General features: G+C 27.9%; 2 protein-coding genes across 4 annotated transcripts in view; both read left to right on the top strand.

The window, feature by feature from the left end:
• Window positions 1-509: 509 nt before the first annotated feature.
• On the top strand, window positions 510-2,844 carry LOC123300429 (alpha-1,3/1,6-mannosyltransferase ALG2). The gene is made up of 2 exons (XM_044883005.1): window positions 510-693; window positions 767-2,844. Exon 2 carries the CDS (start codon window positions 773-775, stop codon window positions 1,994-1,996), a length of 1,224 nt encoding a protein of 407 aa, XP_044738940.1. The 5' UTR covers window positions 510-693; window positions 767-772; the 3' UTR covers window positions 1,997-2,844.
• A 10,950-nt stretch (window positions 2,845-13,794) lies between these two features.
• LOC123305819 (tubulin beta chain-like) overlaps window positions 13,795-23,266 on the top strand; it is a 31,334-nt gene continuing 21,862 nt past the window's right edge. For all 3 annotated transcript variants that reach the window (XM_044887650.1, XM_044887651.1, XM_044887649.1), the window contains exon 1: window positions 13,795-13,933. In XM_044887650.1, coding sequence (XP_044743585.1) covers window positions 13,877-13,933 — 57 coding nt within the window. In that variant the 5' untranslated portion in view covers window positions 13,795-13,876. The remainder of the gene's footprint in view (window positions 13,934-23,266) is intronic.

Below are 23,266 nucleotides of genomic sequence, written 5' to 3'. Positions count from 1 at the left end.
CCCATACCCATACAAAAAGTTTATATTTCAAATAATATCCTAGCACTCTAGTTTTAACATAAATTACATTAACATCTTTGATTCCATTTTGATAAAATCCTAGTTTAAATGTTTTCTCATGCCTTTAATTAGGTATTTAACAAGTTTTTATAAACGAAATCAATCAATATCTTGAATAATTACCGAAAAATTATGTTATGACCTTTAATCATAAACGTCATAAATATTTTGACGTCCAAATAATTTCCATATGTAAAATAGTTTTGAAGTGTTTTGAAGCATACTATGGACAACAATGTTTATAAAAACATTAAATTAAAAAATATGCGCATTAGGTACATATTTCAACAAAATGGAATTAACAAAATTCATTAATAAAAAGATCCAAATAAATAAAAATTTCTGTACATTCATTTAATAATATAACCGGCATCTCCATAAATTATATATATCGTAAACAATTTCAAGTGCTTGAAAAAAAATTTTAATTTCTTGGATGTGTGTTTAGATACAATATTTTTTTATCACTTGTTGGATTTTGACACGTAATGCTTTGCTATTAAGTTGAAAATTTCCTAATTTCCATCAAATACGCATTAGATAAAATAAACAAATATGAGTTATGCATTGCAAATGAACCGCTAAATAGAAAAGAATGCTCCTGTAAATGTAAATTAATCACAAATCAAACATGTAAATACTACTTTTCCATAAATAAATAAAAAAAATTATTTGCTATTTTAAACGTAACCGTATTTTGTTGCAGATAATTATGGCCAAAGTGATATTCATTCATCCAGATTTAGGAATTGGTGGAGCTGAACGTCTTGTAGTAGATGCAGCATTAGCATTACACGAAAATAATTACCAAGTTAAATTTGTCACAAATCATCATGATCCCAGTCATTGTTTTAGTGAAACTAAAGATGGAACGTTTGATATAAAAGTGGTCGCTGATTGGTTTCCACGTTCAATATTTGGCAAGTGTGTTGCACTTTGTGCATATTTTCGATTTATTTTAGCTGCATTTCATATAATATTATTTGATAAAACAGCTGATATAATATTTGTGGATTCAATTTCGGTAGTTATACCGATTTTACGGTTATTTACAAAATCAAAAATTATTTACTATTGTCATTATCCTGATATGCTACTAAGTCAACCGGGTGGTACCTTGAAACAAATATATCGAATGCCATTGAATTTAATGGAAGAATATTCCATATATTGGGCGCATAAAACCTTGGTAAATAGTTATTTCACATCATCAGTTTTTAAAAACACGTTCCGTAGCCTGTGGGATTTAAATATCGAAGTTTTATATCCATCGATAAATACATCGAATTTTGATTTATTTAAAGTCGTTCCCATTCAAGATATTTGCCATGATATACCAAGAAATGCGATTATTTTTCTATCGATAAATCGTTATGAACGTAAAAAGAATATTTTATTAGCGATAGAAGCATTTGTTGAACTCAAAGATATGTTATCCACACAAGAATTTGAACCAATTTATTTAATAATAGCTGGTGGATATGATTCAAGAGTTTCTGAGAATGTAGAATATTTTCAAGAATTAGTAAAAGCAGCGGAAAATATGAATATTTTAAATAAAGTACGTTTTTTAAAATCACCAACCGATATGCAAAAAGTTTCACTGTTAAAGCAATGCAATTGTCTGTTGTATACGCCCAGTAACGAACATTTTGGGATTGTGCCATTAGAAGCTATGTATGCGGGGAAACCGGTAATTGCGTGTAATTCAGGTGGTCCAACAGAAACTGTTATTGATCAAATTACAGGGTTTTTGAGTGATGCAAATAGTGGTAAATTTGCGAACAATATGTCGAGAATTGTACTAAATACAGAAATTGCTGATCGAATAGGAACGAATGGTCGACATCGTTTTGATGAAAAATTCTCTTTTAGTGCATTTCAGAGTAAATTAATTGGTATTGTTTCTGAACTTCATCCGATTACTTACAATTGAAAGTAGGATTTTAATTTTTTTTTTTGTGAATAATATGAAGTTTTTCAAAATTTGTTATTCTACTTAGTTATGTAGATATTTATTTGGATACGATAAAGCCTCAGTATCCATCTGAATAAAATTATATCATTCAACTTGCTTCGCATGGGCTAGCAAAGCTGGAAAATTTAAAGGGATGCATGTTTTGATAAAGCCCTACTACCTCAACTTTTTTTAAGAGGAAAAACTTACTTACCCTTGAAAAACTTGCCTAACTTACCCCTTTTAGAAAAATTGCCAATTAAAAAAAATGTCGCTGTCAAAATGAGTCTTTTAGGAAGTGGTTGTGTTATTTGCTTAGGGATCAAAAATTACAGATTTGATTGTTTTACATTATAAATTTTTAATATATTGGTCAGTAGGGGATTTGCATAATGTCGACAAGTCTTTGCACAATTAAATTCATGTTGAACGACTTCATACTCGGAAACTTAAACAACGGAATATGAAATTATCATTGTGCCCCCGGAAATTTTTTTTAAATCATGTGAATTTTAATTTAATTCAATTTGTTTAAATATGAAAGTCGAATACTGATATAATACGTGTCTAACAAATACTAGTCGAATAAACGAAAAACCCATGGAATATGTGATTAATCAATTCAAATTCCTCTACTGTGTCCTAGTTGTTAAACTTCAATTTGCATTTGAGTTTGTGGTACGAAATTTTCAATTTCACATCCTAAACAATACCACTGATCCATTGTTTCATACAACATAATGACACTGCTTTATAAAATTTTACTCCTTTTGAAAAACTTTATATCCAAGAATACGATGAATTAGTTCACTTTAAAAATTAGAAAATTTATAAATAATTTTAAAAAAATAGTTAGTTTTTCACTATGTGATATTTTTTAGCATTTAATTATTTTTCAGTGAATTAATTGATCGTTTGGAAAAATGTAAACACATTTTTTGTACGACTTCATATTAATTTGATGAAATAATTTTTTGACTGAATTATAACAATATACATAAGAATTTAATGTATTGTAAAGAAAACATTAAAATAAAGAATATTCTTACAAAATAGCTTTACTTTTATTTTAGAAATAATTCTTAAAAGCTTTTCGTCAACTAAAGCCTAGACCTAGAATGTTGTGCAAGTCTTCGAAGATGTAACTTTACAAGTGTTATGGAAACGAAAATGCTACATAGCGAGACATGAGTGTAATACAAATAGTGGAATGGCAGCTTAATCAGCTATGGCTATTGCACTTTAGTAGCCAATCGTAAAAATTACTGTAGTCAAAGCTGGTTTTAATGACATCATTTATAACGACAAACCTATAATGACGAAATATAAAGGTTCTGATCTAATTTCTATATAAACACATATATTAATGCATCGGTTATAACATCAGATATAACGACATATCGACTATTGCGACCGATATAAATTGAAATCCGAACATTCAGTAGTCCGACACCTTAAGCGTAAACCTTAAGCGTGTAATAAATAAACCTTGTTAAATTAGTAGATTATGAAATGCTTTATTTTATTGATCATGAATTATTTTATACAATTCCAGTAATTCGAACAAATCCAGAAATCCGACAAACCCAGGTTTTTAATGAGTTCCGATATTTTACTATATTGTGATATTAAAAATTTTAAGCTATCATATGACTTTGCTGAACAAGTTTCGCCTGTATCTGATTTAGAAAAACCAATAGTAGTTCAGTCGCAATTAAAATAAGAGAATGCAGATAATTTGAAAGGATACGAGAATGCAAATTTTTTTGTCTTGGCCAATCCATGCCTGCTAAAATGCAATATTAGGGAATGTTCCGATTTAGTTGTTTGTGCTATTCTATAGGAAGAGAATAGAAAAGAACAAGGCAAAATCCTTTGAAATTATACATTATACCATACAAAAACATATTTTGGGACTTAAGAATAATGCCCTAATAATTTTTATTAATAAATTAAAATATATTAATAAAATTTATAAAGCGGAGTTTTATAATAATGAAAATAAAAATGATAATGATCAATGTTTTGATTTTGTGACTCATCTAATTTAATCATTTTCAACGGATAATATCAGATCAAAACGGGATAAGTATCCGGTTTTTTACTATACTTAATTAATAATTATTACAATATTTTATCGTAAAATACATAAATAAATAATTTTTTACTATCATTGTGTGATCATGCAGCGACGAGCCCGGCAAAATTTGATCCTTCAGAGCAGTGGTAATTGGAAACTGGTGTGTTTGGCGTATAATTTGTTGTGTTTCAACAAAATTTATTTTACAAAATAAATTAAACTGTGAATCTCTACTAGACTTGAAACTAAGAAATAAATTTTCGCGAGACATCATTAACCCGCAGAGTGGGTCAGTATACAACAGCTTTGAGGCCGAATGATTCTATTGAATCCTTTTCAAAATCAAATGTTCATAAAATAATGAAACACAAATTCGTTGACATGTAAACAAGATTTTAAATGATAATATATAATTCAATTATGTAGTGGAGGCTATACGACGTTTGATTTGACATCGTACACCCGGTAATTATTGAAAACTGTACATTTTCTGGTTTGTATGCGTCTGTATAGAGTTGGTTCATTTTATGTTGGGCCTTACAAACAAAGAGAATAAATATATTACATATAGATATTAGTATTATTATTTATTTTCCTTGTTTGTGAGGTCCAACATAAAATAAAACCAACTCTTCCGTCATACATCTATCTTCTGCCGATTTTACTATTATGGGAATGATATTTACGAATGATGTATATTACTGGGTTAAAAAGCTAAAATTAAAATATAAATTTCGGAACTCAAACAATCAAAAAATTATTTTGATAGTTTGCACGAAAACGCTCGAAATTTCGAATTTAATAAAAATTCCAAAGTTAAAGTTGAATTTTTAGAATTAATAATAGATTTTGAAATTGAAAAATTAATTACTTTCATAATTTATTTTAACTTTTTTACTGATGATGATTAAATGGTAGTCGAAATACGTATCTACGTATACAAAATAGATCTAGGAAATCAAAATTTAGTTCGAAATGTCATAGAGTTCTCATTTATTATCTTTGATAATATTTATCTTTGACAATACCACATCCGAAATAATTGCAACGAAATGCAATTGAGGGCATTGAGGCATTCCTACTGTACTATGTTTGTGTGTCTTGCCGTAGTCAGGTTTTAGGTCAAAATATTAATTCATATTTCTTTGATCTAAAATAAATGGAGCCTTCCTAATGATAATTAGATATTATTTCACATATAAATAATATACAATTATTTGGTTATTTTATTTGTATTTACATTATTTTTATTTCACACTGTAGCTGTGCTATGTTGTGCAGCCAGAATAGATTTAGTCCGTAACTAATTGTGAATCAAAGCAGAACGTCATGTGCTACGCGCGCAAAGGGAATTGAACCCAATTCAATAACTTTGTTTTGTATGATGAGTATAGAATGAGTTATACAATAAAACAGGCATAGGTAGTGTACTACAGGTGTAATCATTTATATTTGTGTTTTCTCGCTCGTATGCATACCTAAACAAACTTAGGCAAATAGCCATTTGACTACGCATCTGATAATAAGTTAATCATGATAAAAATTAGTATTATTGCCGGAAATTTTAGCTATCACATACACATTACATCGAAATTGCGTTTCTAATTTTACAACAATATATGAAATTCTAGACGATTTAATCGTTGCAGTCTCTTATGCTGTTTGATGACTTGCAGAGAACAGTAATGTGCATAACTGACATCATTTCCCAATCTAGAGTTTTATTCAGGAACGGCAACAATGGGGGTTAAGGTACTTTTCCCCCCTCCCTCCTAAAAATTTATTGGGGTGGAGGCCCAATATTTCGGAACTAAAATAAATATTGCGCTCGTAAGCAGTTTAATTTGCGCCCTTCCTAATAAAAATCTATCAAATAAAGATCTTTTTTTAGTTCTTATTAGTTTCAAGTTCTTTATTTCTCAGAACTTGTAAAATTGCGTAACTTGTTGGGGCAGTTCTCCGGCTCAAGCTATCGTTATTAAATAAGAACATAGACGGATACATTCATCAAAAAAGCATTTTTCTAAATCACCAGAATACATAATTACTAACAAATTTGGTCTATTTTAAATTTCTCCAGTATTCAAATTGATCAAATTGCTTAGAAACGACTGTAAAAATTGCTGTACAATTCTCACCTCTTTGAAATTTAACCCCAAGTCTGTCTATAATTACCAGATATACTGTCACTCTGAGAGCTTTCTCTTCGGTGTCCTCATTGTCCTACTTTTCATATTCTTTGGCTATTGAGAGTTACTTAAGACAAGCTGTTCATTTTATTAAAATTTTCCTTTTCTACAAAAACTATATAGTACAAGATCCGAATTAAGGTCGACCTTCACCCATCTGTTTACCGAATGAAAGTTATTTTTTATGAAATGTAAAATATTTACAAATATCCCTGTTGTGGGTTGCCCTAAAAAATATGGTCCAGACAACTTTTAATAGAAACATCAAAACTTGGAAAGCTTGTAAACTTTATTTTTTGACTGATATTTTGTGGAAAATCATATCACCGTATTTGCAATAAAATTATCTTTATTTATATATGTGAGGCAATGAATTAACAGATGAACGTAATTACTATTCACAACTTGTATAAATGCGAAAATAGTGAACGAAAAGAGGCAGACAGCATAGCTGCTGCATATTCTTTATGGCTTTTACTTTCGAGTAGATCAATATTCGTTAGATATGTAAGTCAGTGAAAAATTTCAAAAAATTTTACTCTTGATATTTTCACTAAAAGTAGTCTGGACCACATTTTTTTAGGCAACCCATTGCAGGGATATTTGTTAACATTTTATATTTCATAAAAAATAACTTTCATTCGGTAAAGAGATGGGTGAAGGTCGATCCTAATTGGGATCTTAGACTAATATGAATTAGACTGTCATATATTTGACTAACTGTATAAATACCTATCAATATCAATGGACTATAATTTGTTTACTTACTTGGGTTCACAATTAATTTTATGTTTGTTTAAAAACTTCCACGAGCGCGCCTTTTGTAATAACCTCACGCCTGTATGCAAGTGTCTACTTTTCTTTATAGAAATCTGCCTTTGATCATATAAACAAGTTATATGAATTATTATTTCTGTGAAAGGACTCTCAAATTATTTTGAAAGGAACATTTTCTTAGTATTTTAATATTTTGATTCGAAACTTAATTGCAAGTGTTGAAAATGAAAAGTCTTTGATTTTATAAGTTTACATGAACTTTTTCCTATTTTATGAGTATCTCTTCTTATATTATTGATGATACAATAGTTTCGCAACTGTTATAATAAATACGCCCAGACTCACTAGTGATGGTCCTGACTCGTTATTTACTATGATTAACTATCCAGAGAGCATCAATTCAATTTAAAACGAAAATTAAGTCAATAAAATTGTCTCGAATTACTTTTTGCATGATTAGTAAGAAAACTAAATCAAAAATTTAAAAATTTCAAACTGATTTTGATATGTATTTCATGGTATTGAACTATTTACTCAATAAGTACTAGTTAGTTTATAAGTATAGTCAATTGCTTATTTGTCTAAATTTTGTATGCTTACGGTATCCATCTATATTCTATACAATTATTGAAATTTTTTAAATTTATAATAATTCAATGTCGTCACTTCAAGGTATATAAACATTTTATTGAACATTGTTACATGAAATGATTTATATAAAATAAACATAACATTCCTAGAAACGTCTCAAATTCAATTTTAAGATTTTAACTCTTTAAATCCCGGACCATGATCTACTGAAAGAAAAAATTGAGAGCAACCGGGAAGAAAGTAGTTGTTCAGTGGCGTAGCTCGCCTTGGAGGGGCTCTGTATCAAAATTAGTTGGGAGTCCCAAATGAAGGGTAAAGATTTCTCATTAAAGAAACAAAAATGCTTGCATTAAATTAAAATAAATAATTATTAATTATAAGTTATCATTTTCTCCTAGAAATTGAGTTTGATTTTCTAGACCGTTTAAAAATTAAGAAATTTTTAAAAGATAATCAGCAGAAATCGAATTCAAAAATTTCCATTTACAAGTGTTTTGACATTCAATTTTTGTGGAATCTTGTTGAATGTCAAAAAAATGTTTCAAAAAGTGGGTCATTTTTATTATAAAGAATAACTTCGTAATTTAAAATTTTCAGATATATTGTGAACTACATTTCTCCATTAAATTACCTTTTTTCTTAGAGTCTTCTCCAAATTGAACCGATTTTGAGGATTCTTTCCTATTTTTTAGTTGTTCCGGGTACGGAACCTTAAACTCGCACTTGAAACATAGCTAAGAACACTCTTCATTAAATTACCTTTCAAAAGAAACACAAGAAATCAATATCGGTATCGGTATTACTTCTTTTTGCGCCCACATGCCAAAGTCTTTATTTTGAGAAAAAGGATACTTGGATCACTATGGTTTTACCATCGTCTTTTATAAGAAACTAGCTGTGAACTACCCGCTTTGCTGGGCAACATCCCCACTTGCACCCCTCCCTCCACATTTCCTTGCGTGGGATAACAGTTTTGTAATGTACACGTCATGCTCTTTTATTTGATACCCCACTTAGGTATATTTGTAAATATTCGATAATTCCTTCCCACTTTCTCACTACACCTTTCTACCCTCCGAAGGTTAAAAGTAGATAAAAACAATAGATCTTTGAAGCTGGTTGTATATCGTGTCAATATTTGAGCTTAATCGATGCCCAACTTTTTTAGTTTTTGAAGCATATCCCTTTCAACCCCTATTTCAACCCCTTACTCTACTATAATATGGATGTATTATACATAAAAACCTTCCTCTTGAATCACTCTATCTATTAAAAAACCGCATCAAAATCCGTTGCGTAGTTTCAAAGATTTAAGCATACAAAGGGACATAGGGACATAGGGACAGAGAAAGCTACTTTGTTTTATACTATGTATTGATATATTGTAGGGTAAAAGGTAGAAAATACTTGTAACCTCTTACATGAAGAAAATGAGACATTTTCATGCTTACCTATTTCAAATGCAATATTACTAAAAAGTAATGGTTATTGACATTATAAAAATGGTTAACGGATTTTATTTATTTGTTATGTGCTTCTTTATATTTTTACAAAAAAAAAAAATTTGTATTATAATATAATCTAATAATGCAAATTTTATAATTTTTTAGTAAATGATCTAATTATTATTTAGTCAGGTAATTGTACAATTACAGCATGAAAAAGTTTTCCATTAGGTATATGAATTTGATTTTTTGTATATTGTTTTATACAATCTTTTGAAAAATATCCAAATGCAAAATAACTAAAACTAGATGACCCATGCGAAAATTTCATGTAGGCACTTTCAAGTAGGCTCACGGCCTTGGTGAAACGAGCTACCTGTGCTAAAATAAGATGAATATGTTTCTTAATTCTGACTAAGAAGCTTTCAATCCATACTTTCCATTGCCTATCCATTTTTATTGGTGGAAATTGGATGAAAATTATTGAAATTTTCATAAATATACGTCGGTTGCTTTAAAGTTTATTTCTTGAATTTGGTTTAGATGAACCTTTTTTAATTTTTAAGCTAGTGAAAACAAACAATTGATTGAGTTAATTATTGAAATACCATGTATAGACAATGTTGATTACTCTTATTTTTTCGTTTTTGATTTATCGTGATGACAGACGGCCAGACGACAGACAGGCAGACAGACAACCGGAAATGGATTAATTAGGTGATTTTATGAACACCTATACCAAGATTTTGTTCATGGTATCAATATTTTTAAGCGTTACAAACTTGGGACTAAACTTAGTATACCTTGGTATATTTCATATACATGGTATAACTAGTCGGAGGTGAAGGTGATAATTACGATAGTGTTTTTGGCTAGAATGGCTTTTGTGATGATTTATATACAAATGTTTATATACAAATTTATATACAAATATTTATATACAAATGTTTATATAATATTAGAACGAACATACAACAATTCTTCAAGCGAGCAGGGGTACATGTATGCATTTAAACAAGTTATGTATTTTTACTAGATGCAGAAAAAAGAGGTAGGTACAGTAATATTTGAGAGGTAGACAAATATTATGTTGTGAACTTTTTTGGGATGTAAGGTGTACAGCTTTTAATTACTTAATACAGTATATTTTAATTTAATAGATGTTTTTTAATAATTTAAAATTATTCATATCATTGCTTCTCAGGTTTTAATTACATATTTATTTTTTAACTTTTAATTGTGTAATTGGTTAATTAGTAAAGTAAATATCATTTTTTCATCTATATTTCATCAAATAGGTAGGTTAGATTGAACATTTCGGTTAGAACTATCGACCCCGACTGGCATTACAGTTTACCAAAGTTGTTTTTCTCTAAGCTGTTTTTACGGGCGTATAGGGGAAACTAGGGAACGCCAAATGAATGAATTACGAATAAATAAGTATAGCTGATTTCCACACTGTTTTATTAATAATTGATTAATCTTTCTTTAACTTTAGTATTTTAGGAAGTTTATCGCCAGTGTTAAGCCAAAGTAATATTTCTCCTCCCTCTTTGAATGTCCATTTTGCCCGTTTGATGCCCTTTCCGGAAAATAAAAAATCGTCGGGTCGCCGGGGCTAAACATTCACGAAGAAAATGATATATCGTTTGCATTGCGTCTTCTTTCTCAGTACATTCCCTATCATAGTTTTCGATATAATTTTCCTGTATTGACTCCTGTGGCTATGACGTGCTATATCCACTTTGATGAAGAGTTAGTTTCTCTCTCGTTAGACTCTTAGTTTTTACAATTGTGGCTTGAGAATAGAAACTTTCTAATTGGAGACAATTTTAATTATTACTGTTCAATGTAGTCTCAGAAGCAAATTCGCCTCACGCAAAGATATACTTGTCCTGTGTAGTATATTATTATCTGCGGATCATATTGCTGATTCAAAATTCAATGACACTTTCAACATAGATTAAAGATGATAATTTTTCTCTTCAATGTTCCAAATATAAACAAACTACATTCAAAGAAATTAATCTAGATGAAGCTTGCATGTATTTCGCACAATAATTGACAAGTTATAATTCAAAATAAAAATTGTTAGTTTTTTTTTTAAATATAAGTAAATTATATATTTCTTATTTTACACATAACGGAATTAAAGTCCCTATCTGTCTATTTACTTGTTTGTAATAATATAAAAAAAGTTATACTGTAAAACCAGTGGCGGATTTACCAGCAGGCTGAGTAGGCTGGAGCCTAGAGCGGCAAATTTTAAGGGGCGGCAAATTTAGTTCATAAATTTTTTATTTCGATTGACAAAATTTAGAAAAAATTATAATACACACACAAAATACGAATTTCAAAAATTATAGAGGAATTAAAATATTCAACAAAAACCGAAATATAGTCCTATATACAGTGCTAAATAATAAATATCTCAAAATCTCTGCATAAACAATTGCTAAACGCTTTTGATTATAATGTAATGATCATGAATTTTTAGAATATCGCAATAGCGATTCCATATTATAGTCTGGATTATTAAAAAGTCTGTCTTTATTCCTGCGAGATCAGAATCTAGGAAGCATTTATCCAAACTTGGATAGAGTACTTCGTATGGCTCTTTGTACACCAGCGACAAATTGTTCAGGTGAAAGAAGCTTCTCTTGCTTGAAGAGAGTAAAGAACTACCTCCGATCGACTTTAAGTCAAGAAAAGCTAAACGCTTTAGCTCTCTTGTGCATAGAGTCAGAGCTAATAAACAAGATTTCGTACGACGATATAATAAATGATTTTGCGAATTCAAAGTGTCGCAAAATAGTATTGTAATGCTTTTATAATTTGACTTGAATTATAATACTAACAAATAATTAAGAAAGGATATATTTATTGTGTTGTTTTGTAACTGTAAGTGTAATAATAAATATTTATCAACGTTCGCCAAATCTAGATTTTTTGTGTAAGCTTTATTCCTATTACATAAGTATTGTATAGTTTTAACACATACCTTAACTTACTTTAAAATTGGTACATGTTTGAGATATTTTTTGCATAAAATATTGTTTTTTGATAATTCTTTGCTGTAAAAATAATCAAGGATCTAACACGGTACCATAGTTCTCGATGATACTAACCATACGGGAAAAGTTGATGTACTGAGGATAATGGAGCACAAATCATAAAGTTGCAATTTTATTGATAGATAATTGATATGATTGTGAACTAAGATATCAAAATTTAGAGGCGGCAAAAATTGAATAGCCTACGGGCGGCAAATCTCTAAATCCGCCACTGTGTAAAACTGTAATGTCTGTATCATTGTCTAGAACAAATATTAAAAATTATTAATTTAAAAAAGAATTTTTTTTATATATAGATGTATTTATAATAAATAATACATTTGAATCACTTAATACACAACCATTTTACGATTTTACCCATATCAAACAAAAATTATTAATGTACTAAATATATAATATGGTAGTAGTACAGTATAAAACAGCTCTGTACCTATTGAAAATTGCAAACACAACAGAAGAATAAATTCTCATTTCCTGAAGAGATATAGAATGCTATAGACAAACAAACACATACATGATGAAAAAAATGTTTCAAACAAAGGTTGTTTATTCTTTTTATAAGGAACATTTTATGCGTTTGAACTGTTCTATCTCTCACGGTTTACAAGATTGGTCCTACGGATCCAAAACCCAATTGACTTATGTTGCTCATTTACAAACTCGACCTCACTATTTACGTCTTAAGCACGCTATTAAAATTTCAGCTTGATATTTCGTTTCGTTTTTGAGTTAGTGTGTTTACGGACGGAAAGACAGACGGATAGACAGAAACACAACCAAACAAAGACCAATTGGGTGATTTTATGAACACCTATACCAAAATTTTGTTCGAAGCATCAATATTTTTACGTATTACGAACTTGGGACTGAACTAAGTCCCTTAGTCCTATAGTCTCCTTGATATATTTCATAAATACCTGGTATAATAAGTGAAATTCGGGGCAGATCCGAACGAATCTTCTAAAATTCTGCACTAAAAGCTTTTATTTCGGAGCAATGTTCAGTTCTAGATATATCCAAAAATTTTAACATAAGCTGAATTTTTTGTTTTTAGTGTCCTAATTATTCAGTTTAATCCATAGACATCAAAAGGTTTTGAGATTAAATGATAAGCTTCTGAGATGTCAACTGAGGAAATTTTTTCATGATTTCAGTCGATATGGTCCATCACCAAATATTTAGATTTTTTTGTACTACGATTTTTGTATTTGTTCAAAATTGTTTTATAAATCATTTATATCCAAATAAGAGACCAACAAAATTTTCACAATTTTCTTAAAAATCTCAAGTATTTATGTACTAATTACCTAAAATATTTGTTTTCCTTACTTTTTGGAAGGGATAATCGTGTTTGAAGTGATAAACATTCGTTGTTGGAATTCATTTAAATAGTAGACTGCAGAGAAAAATTTACTGAAAGAAAAATTTCTTACATTTTCGGCTAGGTACATAATTTTTCCGTCTTTCAGATTTGATTTGAATAGTTTTCGAACGGTAGTGCCGTTTCAATCTAGATATTTGTATTAGTATTTATGTATGTTTTACATCTATTCCACTCGCGCAACTGTCGGTTACTGATAAAACCGCTGAACACTACTTACTTATTGTTCAGTTGTGGGTCTTCCAGTTAATTCAGAAGATATTCCAATTGTTGTAGAAATTTTTTTGTATTATTTATTTTGTATACGTTTTAACAATTCAATATGCGTGAAATTGTTCATTTGCAAGCCGGTCAATGTGGAAACCAAATTGGTGCTAAGGTTAGTAATAAAATAATTGTGCTTTTTAGATGAATTTCTATTGTTTCCAAAATTCCTTATCTTTTTCATTGTTGATAATACCACATATTATGGTTATTCAATACTTTAATCCATAAATTTTTTGTGATGAAATTTTTTTTCAAAAGCTATTAAATTTTTGAGAAGAAATCTAATAAACATTTTGTTACAAATTGAAATAAGAATTTCCAAGGTCTCCCATAAACAAATTTGAGCCAATAATTATTTTTATGTACGATAAAATTTCCTTCATACAAAGAATTGTGATTATATGGGCGTTAATTTTGGTATTTAAATTATTTAGTTAATTTTGCATCTAGAAAAAGTATTCAAAATTCAAATGATTTCAAAAATCTTGGGTTATTATTCTAATTTCCAAATTTTTGAGTTATTATTCCACATCGAATATTAATTTTTTTGCCATTTAAAAAATATGGACATTTGTTCAGGCAAATTTCAATTAAAATTTTTCTAAATCCAAATACATATTTTTGAATTAATAAATTTCATGCAGACGTACTAATTTTTGAACCAATTTACATTTTTATATTAAAAATAAAATTCAAATTAAAACATATCTCTCTAGAAACAAATTGAAAATTTAAAGAATTGAGTAAACGTTTCATTACTTTTAATAAAATGATTTGTCATTGTTTTGGAATTTTTAATTCATTTCGGTCGATGCACCACTGTCGAGTTAATTAACTAAATTTTTTTAAACAGTACCAAAAGTTTGTCAAATTATGATTTTAGTTAATTTTACACGATGTTGTTAATTAATATTAGAGTTAATTAAAATTTTTAATTTATAGTAAAATAATGTCTTAAGAGTATTTTTAGACAGGGAAGAAATTACTTATTTTATATTAACTGTAGATCAAAAACTAATTGTTACTTCGAGTTAATATAGTTTCGATTCTTTATCAAACCTTTAAATTAACTCTTTATTGTCCGTTTCTTGTCTGCCTGCCTGTCTCAAATCTTGCAGGCTAACCTCTGACTTGTTCTATCTTGATTCTTGATTGAAGGCTCGAAACTGGATTTATAATTCAACAGCGCTTTAGCGTTTGAAAATTAGCAGTAATACAATAAAAAAGCTGGAACTTTTTCGGTATTCCCAAATAATGCATAATAAATTTTGTGTGAAGTTTCAGGGCGGTATTTTTTTGTACTTTTTATTTCATAGTTCGAGATAGGGAGAAACCCGGCATATAAAAGAAGTCAGATAAATTTTGGTAGTCTTGTCGGGGGTAATAAAAATAAATAGTTTTGATTTAAGCCATATATTATTATGAACTTAACATATTCTTCAAGTATGTCCTGAGGTAGCTTTAACATTAATACATAATAATAATGAAATGTTCTTTGTGAAAAATGTGCAAAAAAGCCAGGAAAAAAATCCAATTTTACTTTTCTTTTTTCTTATCCCCGTAATGTAGTTTAACGTTTTTGAAATCGATTAACGTTTATAGGCTTGTTATATAAATTATGACTATATTTAGAATGACCGGAGAATAATTCCATACACTTTTGGAATTGGCGTAACTATAGAAAGGAACAAAATAAACTATAGTAATAATGTTCGAGTAATCACCTTAAAAATTTCTGCCTTGACAGGGGTGAAATTACAATAACTAATATAATCATACTGTTAAATGTTAATAAATTGATGCCCATTTTTACATAAACACGGGCCTATCCTCAAAAAAATATGAGGTTTGTATTAAGCACTAGAAGAAGTCAAGACGATATTTTTTTTTTAAATATTTTCTAGGTAATTTATTTAGCTAAAAGCATTAAAAACATTTATCCAAGAGTTCCATTACTACATGGCTCTATTTTTTTCAATTTTAAGGTAGAAAGCAGAATAATGCTTTTTTTAAAAGTAATTTTTGCTACATTCTTTTGCAAAAATTCAATGCTTAATACAACAATTGTCTCTACATTTTCTCCAAATGTTTCGTGAATTTTAAGTCAACCAACCTGAACTCCTTAACAGGCAATATGCAAATTTGCTTACACTGTTAAATTTATGGCACGTGCAAAAGACGTAAAGGTTCTTCACCTTTGAAATCCCATTAGAATGAACAAAAAAGAAACATACTTTAAAAAAAAAAAAAAAGTAAAATAAAAATAATGTGCCTATTTTTAGAAATTCCATAATGTTTCTAGATGTTTCGAATTGGTTTTTTGAACTACAGTGGTGCATATGTCGACTCTATTTCCAGCACAACACAGACAAGAAAGACATTTGAAATAATTTGTCTACAGAACAGACTGACGACGACATGACTGCATTTTAATTTTAATTTTGACTCTTCAGGTACAATCATTTTATTTTCCCGGTGAATCATCTATCAACTTCATGCGTACAATTTTTTTTATCGAAGTGTGAAATATATTATTTAAAGTGAAATAAGTATCTATATTTGCATGTTAACAAGTAAATAATTTTATAAATTATTTTCGGGTAAAGGAAACACAAAAATATTTTTCTATTTTACCTTTTGAAAATTATTTGGCTCTAATGATTAATGCCTATCGCAAAAAATTTTTTTTAGTTAGCTAACAAGATTATAAAAATCCCAATATTTTGAATAATTACTGGTAGTAGAACATTAATATCTTAAATATTTAAGTAAATATATTGTCGAAATCGTTATTAGATGTTACATTTTAGTAAATTTAATTTCCTGGAAACTAATCAATTTTACTTATATTAAAAACAAACCAATTTTAGAATAAAGAATGCAGGTCAAAGTTGTGGCTACATCGTACCACCATTTAAATTGCGTCAGTTTCCTGATTTTCAACTAAACAAGGCTCATTCCTATGTCAGTCACAACTAACCAAAATTTTTATCGTTTACAAATTACCAGTTTCGAAAAATTTTAGTGAAAATTTAAACGGGTAATGATTTAAAATGGGCGGATTATATAGTCAAGCCTAAATATCTCTGTATTTAATGGGAAAATGATCAGATGACAAAATAAGTATAGTTTTGATTTACGTATACTAGCTGTTACCCGCCCGCGTCGCTGGTTTTTTTTAACTTAAAAAACAAAGAAAGACAACCATGTTTTATTATAGCCTTCTCTTTCTTAAACCTTACTTAATTCCACTTTTGTTTAATGGATTTTAATTTTTTGGTGGTGTGGGACCTTATTAAAAAAATACGCCCATGTTAAGTACTTGCTGACAATATAGCATTCTAAAGGTGAAAGATTTGTTAAAATCGATTCAGTAGTGAACTCAAAAATGGCGGATTTTCATACAAACCTTCACCCTCTTATGGATTGAATTTCGGAAAATCATTTCTTATCGAATGCCTACGTCATACAAAGAACACACTTTCTAAGTTTCAGGTCTCTTTGATCAGCAGTTTAGGCTATGTGCTGATCCGCCAGTCAGTCAATCAATCAGTCAGTCATTCAGAAAAAAGTATTTTATATGTATATAAATAGATACATATATAAAACAAATACAAAACCGGTGTATAATATGTAGTATTAACGTGAAAATAATGTTTGAACTACTATATACGTTAGCCTGTGAATACTAACTGCGTATTTTTAAACAGTCCATATAAAAAACTTTGTCCTTTGATTTTTTTTTAAAAATAATATTTAGATATAGATTAACAAAATCTGCAAATAAATTGATTCGATTTTAATTGCACTGGTATTAAACATTATGATTCATTTTTTGTTCAATTGTTCCAGTCTAGTAATAAAATTCACATTTTTTAAGGGTTTTTGGGAAAATGATTCGTCTATGATGATTCACTATTTATTTATTTACTTAATTATTTTCATTTTATAATTAAAATAATTTAAAATAGATTTAAAATATTATTAGCCTAATTGTAAATATTTAGGTATTTAATCATTCATTTTCGGTAAAAAAGTTTGTTTTGTAATATTTTGTAATTTTGGAAGGTACACATTATAGGAAGTTTTACCATTAAAACTTATCCGGACTTATGATATTTCTGTATTAATAATAGATTCACACCCACATGTTTTTTTTTTTGCTTTTGCGGCTTTTTTAATTGATAAGATAATACATATTTTAAAATTATCAATTAATAATAATATCCATTGACATATGAAAAATTATTATAATATTGAATAATTATTCTTTGCAATTGATACTACTATTTATTTATTATTGATTTCTTATCAAATGTGTTAAACTGTTAAAACAATAGTATTATTCATAATCATATGATTCATTCAACAATTGTGAATTTACAATTCGTATTAAAAATACTGTATTCATAAATGCGTTGATAAACTATATAAAGTGCTAGGAAAAACATATTTTTTTAAATGACGTGTAAAACACATAATCAAAACAAGAAAAGGAGTATCAATCAATACATAGTATAAAACAAAGCTATCGCTTCCGTCTGTCTATTCCTAATCCATATGTATGGGAAGCTCAAAACTAGTACACATTAAAAGCGATTTACGAGCATTTGCATCTAAAAAGGGCACTTTTACGCCTATTATTGATATAGGTACCTATATCTATTTTTTGTCCGACTTTCAAAAATTTATTGTCATTTTTGTGTTATTTTGGATGCTAAAACTAATAATTATTATCTTATTATACAAAAATGCAATTACTTTAATCATAGGATTATTCGTTAACTTTTACACTTTTACACAAAATAGTAAAATTTCTTCTTTTTTTTGATGGTAGAAGAGAAAAAATCTTTTGATTTCAAATGTCTCGATTTCGAATCAATGGTACTAATAACTAGCAGTTTCCCCACCCGTTTCGCTGGACAATTACAACTTCAAAAACACAGACCTTCCCGTTATAGCCTTCACTTCCCTTGCTCTCATTTACCCCCACCCCTCTTTGTTTACAATTTCATGGATTTTAATTGTTTGGTACGGAACCTTAATTTTTGTGAAAATAAAATACAGCCTATGTTAATGATAATGTAGCTTTCTATATAGGTGAAAATTTAGGCAAATTTCTGACAGCTTGGTTTATATTTGTGCAATTTTCGCAGGGATCTCTAATTATTTGAAATTGAAAATAAAATATAACTCATGTAACTCGCTGATAATGCAGCTTTATATTGGTGAAATAATTTATTAAAATCAGTCCAGTAGTTTTTGAGTATATCGCTCTTTATATAATTGGTGTAGGTATCTTTGTATCTTTGAAATGAGTAATACATAGGTAATATGAAAGCTCAACTTTTTGAAAAAATATCTATTCAAAAAGCTAGAGAAAATTTTACTTAACACAATAAATAAATATCTTTGATTCAAAAGTGCCATATTCTTTCTATCCTTTAGCTGGGAGTAAAATCCTTTTTTTGGTAACGAATAATTTTTTTGGCTTAACACCAGTAGATATTCTTTTTTAATTTTCTTGGATGATTCAAAAAGAGAATTGTTTTCAAGAATGCATTTTCCTCGATTCAAAAGTCTAAATAATCGTTAAGCCATTTAAGCAGATTGATAATTATCCTTCTGCAATTACTTGAGGTAATCGAACTTCTAAAACATTCGAGCAAAGTAATCCATGAGTTGGACAATAATTACTTCTAAGTGAATAAAAACATCTCAAAACTAATCAAGTAAATATACGATGACTGCTGCATATTATAAAATGAATACAATAATTATGTTCTTAAATATTTGATTAGATTTATTTATTGGACTCAATTGAGTACAATATGACAATAATACAATCATAATTTGCATTTTTATTAATTTGTTTTGAAGAGGATATTAATTTTATAGACATCTCACAAAATAAATAATATCATACTTACTTATTTAAGGAGGTTGGCGTAAAGATTAAGTCTATTCACATTCACATTAATCTTTATTAAAATCAACATAATTAAGAGCGAACTTTTAAATAAAAATGCTACCTAATTTGCATTAGATTTATTTTTATTTTAATAAAGATAATTTTTAAGATTATATAATCAGTTAGTTTTCTACAGATCTTTAAATTTTTATTCGATTCAGCTGTTTTATAGATCTTTATTTATGCATCGATGATTTCAAAAGGTACGAGAACCCCGTCTGATCTCAGAAACTAAGGACTTTAGAGAAGAGGTAAAAATGATTCTATCCTTGAATTTGTCTTTGTCATTCGAGGTCATTTACAAATCAACTCTTGTTTAAATTCGGAAAAAATTCAAATGCAAAGCAGCTTATCTTTAATTTTTATGAAATCTGGTTTGTTTTCGATATTTTTTTTTCAATATAGCACAATCTTATCCTTTTTTTTTATCTTCAGGGGGAGCTCCGATACTTTATGACTTTATTGAGACCCTATAAACAGGCTCTAAAAAAAACGTCTTGGCTGTTACCTCTTCTGTCTAATGTCTAGTGTCGTTCATGAATGTTTAAATACTTCAAATGCACCAACCTCCTTTAATGTCATTTTCCTGAATAAAACTGTGAATAAAAATAATAACATTGCTCAAATGTCGATAAATTATTAACTTCATCGTGGTATATAGCGTGTTCAATTATCAATCGAATAGATAAATTGAGTCATATGTTTTACATTTACATGCATTAAACTAGAATTATACGGGTATCGTTTCTGAGAATTTATAAATTTAATATTGCATGAATATCAAATTGATAAAAAGTAATATTAAGTACTTGATACTTCCATAATATAGAATAAAAGGCCAAATATGCAAATTTTCTTCCATGTATGTCTTCCATTTTTGACGGATTTAAAGATTATATTTATATTTATAGAATATTTTGTATGTATATGGTAAAATAACACAATAAATAGTTTACTTTAAAATTGAAGATTAATTTATCTTAAAATTGAAAAGAAAAAAAATATTTTTTTTAATACATACATTTTAAGGCGATGTGCAAGGATTGAATAATACTAGGGATTTTAATAAAACTTTATAAATACATTTTTTGATTAACAAAATTTCCAAAAATCACAAAAAATTCCTAGGTCACCGAGCTTTTTATTATTATTTTATCGTCAAAGTTGGCTGAAAAAATGCTGAATCATATAGGTTATCCTATATGATTCAGTTTATTTCATATTTCTGTATCAAAAAATCTAGAGAGTGTGATAAAAAACTATTTAAAATATTTAGACAATTTTGTAGTTTATAATAATAGCATAAAAATATAAGGTTGTCGATGATATGAAAACAAAATTTTAATTTAATTATGAGTTCATCGAAGATCCATCTTTTGATGAACAGGGGCGACTGTAGTTAGAGTATTGATGATTAAAGAGAGATATCTATATTATCAAATTTATAAGCAGCACTTGCACACAATATATTATATATTTTTGTAGTTGCGTGGTATTTTATAGCTAAAAATAACACATTATTTGACGCATGATTATAATGCATGTATTTGGTTTATATGTAGGTATGTACCGTGCAATAAACCAAAACTTTTTTACAATATTGTAGGGAAACAAACACCTTAAAATCCACTTTATTTAAGATTTTGTCAGAACAATTGTTCTGAAGATGACTAACAAGTCGAAATGTACGTAAACAAAATATTTTGATAGACAAAATCTTAAATAAAGTGGATTTTAAGCAACTAAAATGTGTTTAATTAATGTTAATAACTTCCACAAATTAACACTCTCAAACTTAAATTGCCTTAAACCTTAGCTGCACTATCAGTTTCAAAAAACATCTCACTACAAATTTTAAAAATAATGTATTTTCTTAGTTTTGGTTCACTAAAATAAAAGCTTGTTTTTTAGAAAATTATTTTTAACATTTAATTTCAATCTTTTTTTAATACAATCATCTTAAAAATCTGACACCTAGTTTTGTAATATAAATTATATCTAATAGTAGTTAAAAGATATATTAATTTTATGAAATGAATGCAAATTAAAATATATTATAATTTATAAAATAAATACATAATTAGTATAATTAAAATCAATTGCATTTTATTAAATAAGTAAAAAATGCAATGTATAATAACATTCATTTAAGATACCAATCTACAATAAAACTGCAGCATTAATATTTATACACTAATTAGTGCATATAAATTAATATTTGATAGAGTGTTACAGATATTTTATTTTATTATTTAAAAAAAAATTATATATTTTTTTTAATAAGAATATTATGTAATTTAATTCTAATTATTATAAATTAATTCAAAAAAAAAAATCGTTATAGTAAAATATGTTTAAAAATGGAACAATCTATAATATCATCGAATTGATTTTCATCAAATTATTAAATTGCATATCTAGTAACTTAATAAATTCATAAAGAGATAGACAAATCATCTGCTGATACAATCATGTTGGTGAAGAATAATCAATAATCAATTAAATTAAGTAAATATACAAATGTAATTTCATTATCCTTTTTATAGATAATTACTAATTTATTTTTATTGAGTGAAATTTATATAAGAATTTTTTTTTCAACATGGGACTTTTTTTTACCTCCGAACCAAAAAAGAGATGTTATAAGTTTGACCGCTTTGTGTGTCTGTCTGTGGCATTGCAGTGCCTTAACGGATGAGCCGATTTTGATATTCTTTTGTTTCGTTTGAAAGTTAATTTAAAGGGAAGTGTTCTTAGCTATGTTTCAAGTGCGAGTTTAGGTCTCCGTACCTAGATCAACTAAAAAATAGGAAATGACCCTCAAAATCGGTTCAGTTTGGAGAAGACTCTAAGAAAAAAGATAATTTATTGGAGAGTATTCTTAGATACGTTTCAAGTGCGAATTTAGGGTTCCGCACCCGAAAAATTTCTCGGGGTTTTTTTAAATTTTGTAAATTTTACTTACTATTATTGTTGGCTCTGTTCTGCATCTAATAAATAAATATATTTTCAAATTGTCTTAATTACAATTTTTTTCGTTTAATGCGATTTTATTTATCCAAAAGGGCCCTACCGATGCCAAACAACGTAAAAATTGAATCAGTAAATATTCATTAATAATTAGTGCATGAATGGTAAAATTTTAAATAGTGTTATAATTATTGTTTATTATTTACAAAATAATACAATAATACAATTTATTGTAATTACTATAAATTAATTATAAAATAATTGCTTTTATTTTAATAAAATAAAATAGTGATCTATTTTACCAACATATAAATTTTCAGTTACTTCTGAACTGGTTTAAATAACGAATTGACGTAAAAATTATCGGTTTGTTAATTTGCCCTTAAAATAATTAAAAATTTAATAATTTTATTTTTTTCTTAATTTATTTATAAAATATATAAAACCTTTTTTTTATGTTTAAAATATCATTAAAACTCTTTGGATATTACTAATTATTAAAAA

Source organism: Chrysoperla carnea, chromosome 1, assembly GCF_905475395.1.
Source record: "Chrysoperla carnea chromosome 1, inChrCarn1.1, whole genome shotgun sequence".
NCBI classification, from domain to species: domain Eukaryota; kingdom Metazoa; phylum Arthropoda; class Insecta; order Neuroptera; family Chrysopidae; genus Chrysoperla; species Chrysoperla carnea.
The sequence above is the reverse complement of the archived record's forward strand: the minus strand, read 5'-3'. Positions and strand labels throughout refer to the sequence as shown.